Source organism: Arvicola amphibius, chromosome 2 (assembly GCF_903992535.2).
Source record: "Arvicola amphibius chromosome 2, mArvAmp1.2, whole genome shotgun sequence".
Taxonomy (NCBI): domain Eukaryota; kingdom Metazoa; phylum Chordata; class Mammalia; order Rodentia; family Cricetidae; genus Arvicola; species Arvicola amphibius.
The window spans coordinates 156,945,939-156,950,458 of NC_052048.2; the positions used below are offsets into that span (position 1 = coordinate 156,945,939).

Sequence of the window (4,520 nt, forward strand, 5' to 3'; positions counted from 1 at the left end):
ATATGGGCACTTTAAATCCAGAATGAAGAAATACTTCAAAAATTAGATAGACACCTCCTCTTTTCATTCAACAAAAGTACTTTCTAAATAACCTACCACGGCATAATCAGCATGGTAGTTGGTAAGTAAATCCACCACAGCTGGCCCAGGCTTTCATTTGCTAGATGTAATACCGACCTTATGGCTACAAAACTTCAAGTTTGAAACTGAAAAAATAAAATCAATTGACCAAAGGCATGTTATTTTGATTTTTATTATGCAGCATAAATCTAAACTCAAGACAAATGCTTTATTTTTGAATCCAGACCATATGCAGAAATAGCAATTTTAAAAATTTTCTAAAAAGATTCAGTTGTAAACTGTCACATAATAGATTTACAACAAAATCCATACAAAAGAGCAAATTAAATATTAGAAATTAGAAGAGTCTCTCAAACTGAAGGAATCTTCTTTAATAGCTTTCAGTGTAGTCACTGGCGATCATAAAAATCCAAGAAGTTCATTCATGTTTCATAAGCCCTAAAGGAAAAAACTGAGGGACCTCATTGATAATTTTCACAGCTTCATTGTAAAGTTCAAGATCTGAAAAAAATATTTAAGCAAACACTTAATGTCTAGTTAACTCAGGTGCCCCTAAAGAAAGGAGAGATGATAAACTATTTTGTTGTCTATTACACAATCATTTTCTACAGGGTCATAATTTCAGTGCTACTGTACTCTTCAAGCTTTCAGTTCACATATTAGAATATTCATTTCATCATATTTTAAGCCATTTTTATTCTATAAATAGTATTTACTAAGTTTCCTTCACATGTAAGAAATCACTAGTTTAAAAGAAGGTCTCTTTTCATTTGATAGAAACTGAAAATATTACAGGACTGAGATTTAAGACCAACATATATAAATAAAAGTTTTTCTGCTATTTACATGAGACTACTAAGTAGTATATTTTACTTACCAAAGCGAGCACAATCTTCCTTAAACTGGATGTAAGATGCACACATTATGGTTGCCTTGGCTGTGACTTTTCCAACTACTTCCACAACTCCAGAGATTTCTTCATCAAGCTAAAATGTTGACCAAAATGTCAGGTATATTGACCTTTTCAACTGATAATGAGCTTGGAAAGCTGTTACAGTTTCTCGTTTTCAAATTGTTTCACAGCTTATTAATTTTTCATTGTAAAAAAAGAAGTTCCAAATTTTATCAACATATAAACAGAAACATTGCTTGTGGAAAAATGCTGGCATATATAACTGGCAGGATTGTATAAGTCCTGTTTCCTTTAGAAGTGGCTTAAGGTCCAAAGATACATTTAACTTGAAGGCAAAGTCGACTTCAGAGTTCCCATAAACAGGGAATTATTTGAAAAGTAACAGAAAAGGACTGTACATAAATCTTATAACGTGTCTTCTAGATAGAGCAAACATACAGTATATAGATTTGTTTTTAGAAAAGACCACGAAGATGTTTTAAAGCACTTATAAAACATAGAATAAAAAAAATTAAAAACATATAGTCGGTGGTGGTGCCTCATGCCTTTCATCCCAGCACTCGGGAGGTAGAGAAGGGGAATTGGTCTACAGAGCTAGATCTAGAACAGATTCCAAAGCTACAGAGAAACTCTGTCTCAAAAAACAAAAACAAAATATACAGGTATACATATATATTTGTGTAATTAAAAAATTAAAAATAGAAAATAAAGGTGACTGGCAATGCCACTTGGGAGACTGAAGCAGGAGCTGGGGGGCACTACTTCAAGGTCAGGCTTGTGAAATGAAAGTAGTTGTTTAAAAGGAAAATTTTTTTGTAACTACTTTTTGAGTATTTTTTTAAGTAATTAAAAACTGATATACAATCAGTACTTACTCAGAAACTTAGAGCTCTAAGAATCAGTATAGGTTAGACATGGAAGAAAAATATGACAGCATGGGTTTGATTTTAAAGCTAAGGAGGTTTAACAAGTGCCAGCTTCACACACCCATCCCCAAATCAGAAAATAAATAACCAAACGGAAATTAAATATGAGACATCACTTAAAACATACTGGCTCCATCAGTTCAATGGTTCCATTTTTTCCTTCTCCGTCTGAAAGAATGAACATTTTCCCTGTGGGATGAATCTAAAAGGGAGAACAGAAATCCACACAGATTTAGAAAATGGAATCTACAGAAACTAAATTGTTAAAAAAATTATTGACATTTTATTTAAACATAAAGTAATTGGTTTTCGGACTGTTTATTTGGTTCAAGTTATAATCTTGTTACCAGATCTGATTATTGGAAGAAAGCCCAGTTAATTTTGAATTTCAGGTAAACAACGAATACTTGCTTAGTGGCATTCTGCTGACATTCATGATTTAGATAGTATATTTCCAGAAAGTATGCTTTTCGAATTAGGAATGAAGAACTAAAGAACTGGTTGCCAGATCTGAGGACTTCTCTTGGGATCTGAATTGAGCTCTGCCACTTGTGACCCTGAGCATTTTAGTTAATTACCAACACTGGCTCAGTCAGCCTACCTGTGAAGTTAGAGTAACATTCCTTTCACTTAGGAATGTGTGAATGAAATGAACTAGTAAGTAAGTCCTTAGAAATGATGATCTTTTCCTCGGCTTTCTCAGTCACTGCTTCCGAGACTTTGGGCTTGTTTCTTACCCACAGAAGGGCTAGATAGTGGACGTCAATAGGATATGGGAGGGGCTATCCATGTTTCACCCAGAAGCGACTGCAACATGGAAAACAGGCCCATAAACACAGACGGTTGCAAAAGACTAGGAAACAGACTCATCAACCAAGTATGGCTAAACAAAAAACTCAAGACAGTGGAGCCAGGTTGGTAATCTTTCAACTAAATCCAGAGCAGTGGGGGGGTGGGGGAGCGGCGCTCGAACTCAAAGTTAGCTCTTTCGAAAACACTCTTTTTGCGGCACAGAAGCGGCAGCCTGACGGAGCTGCAGTGGCAACTCTTGCTTGTGAAAAATAAAGCAAGGTGGAGTGCAATGTTGCTGATGGCTACCTGCTGTCCCCCTCCGCTTCCCACCCTGCCGCCACTCCCGGGTGGCCACGGTGCCCTCTCTCTTGCCCGAGCCCGCGCACCTTTTCCAGCTTGCCCACAAAGCACACGGGTCTGTCGATGAACTGCGTGAGCATGCTGGCGTTGACGCGCGCTCTGGGGAGCTCCATTATGTCCACCATGATTGTGCCGCCAACACTCGGAGCCAGCGAGACCGCAGATTTAGGTCCGACTCCGCGCCGGCCGCCGCGCTAACACACGCAGATTTCCCACTCACCAATCAGAGGAGACCTGCGCTCCAGCTCCACCAATCAAATCCACAGAAGCGTCAAGTTCCATTGCAGAAGCTGGAGGTGGCGGGCACCCTACGTCCGGAAGTACGGGTCCACTGCCTAGTGACGCACGGCGTTCCGGAAGTTGCTAGGGCTAAGAAGACTGGGCGGTGGAGGCGGGACTTGGAGGGGCGGGGCTGCGGCTGCGGACCCGGGATTTAGGGCGGCCGGACCGCAACTTGACCCCGGAAGTAGGCTGAAGGACCGCGGCGGCGGGCGGCGGCGGGCGGCGGCGGCTCTCAGGTAGCTCTTTCTGGCGTGTAGTGTCTCGATCTTCGTGCTTCTCTCCTCCGGAGGGCTGAGCAGTCAGGGTGGGGGCGGAGTCAGATGCCAGGTCCCTGAACGTCGTGACTCCAGCGGTGACAGTTACCTGCTTCTGCGTGGGAGGCGCGGGTGTGTGCAGAACCTGGGATTTGGGCTTTTATTTTTGATCTGGTTCTACCTAAAGGGTATCAGCATCAGTCTTTATCTCCCTCACTCAGGAGGTTGTTGCTAGGAGACTGAAGTCCATTTTATATAGAACTGTGTCGCGTACCTGCCCAGTTTCCCCACCAGCTGGAAGAGGTGCTGCTGACCTTTTCTCTACAGCTAGGAACATTTCTAGCATTGGCGGTACTGAGGTGTCCGTTTCCTCACTGGCTGGGTGTGAGCGAACACATGCATGCGGACTCCGGTGAGGAGGACCGCTAGGCAGGACCAGAGGAGACAGAGTCCAGCTGTTGGACCCAGGCTACTGCTCCTCCGCCAGTGCCACATTTTCTCCCTCTGCGAAAAGAAGGGTTGACTGATTTGCAAGGTCCTGGCTAATTCTAATTTGGGGTTGTAATATCTAGTTCCCTTAAATACTTTGAGGCATAGAGCCGACTGTCTGAAAGGCAATTTTTTCCAAGATTCGGGGAAAATCTCAGATGTGCCCCTGGTTCATAGTATAACTGGAAGCTGGTGGGGATTGGTACCAAGAAATTTCATAATGAATGCACAATAAAATACCTTCAAAAGAGGTTGCAGAAATTAGAATATATTATTTGGGTCTTATAATTATGTGGAAACAATGTCTGGATTTTTCTAAAGCCACAGACTTATAATTAGCCTTCAAATTAAGAGTCCTAATTGGAGTTACAATGTAGTCCTGCTGTTAAGTTTAAGATCTGTAAGGATCCTCTTTGAGATTTT

General features: G+C 41.4%; 1 protein-coding gene across 1 annotated transcript; it reads right to left on the reverse strand.

Annotated features, from left to right (window-relative positions):
• Positions 1-237: 237 nt before the first annotated feature.
• On the reverse strand, positions 238-3,386 carry Rpa3 (replication protein A3). Its single transcript, XM_038320869.2, has 4 exons — positions 3,099-3,386; positions 2,048-2,122; positions 959-1,067; positions 238-582 (listed from the first exon to the last, which is right to left on the reverse strand). Exons 1-4 carry the CDS (start codon positions 3,195-3,197, stop codon positions 500-502), a joined length of 366 nt encoding a protein of 121 aa, XP_038176797.1. The 5' UTR covers positions 3,198-3,386; the 3' UTR covers positions 238-499.
• Between the last annotated feature and the right edge of the window lie 1,134 nt (positions 3,387-4,520).

Excerpts from the sequence above, each read along its gene's own strand:
- Rpa3 (XM_038320869.2), bottom strand. The coding sequence starts at position 3,197 with ATGGTGGACATAATGGAGCTCCCCAGAGCGCGCGTCAACGCCAGCATG. Across the intron at positions 2,123-3,098 it reads TTGTGGGCAAGCTGGAAAAG|ATTCATCCCACAGGGAAAAT; the intron begins GTGCGCGGGCTC and ends TCTCCCTTTTAG. Across the intron at positions 1,068-2,047 it reads CCATTGAACTGATGGAGCCA|CTTGATGAAGAAATCTCTGG; the intron begins GTATGTTTTAAG and ends TCAACATTTTAG.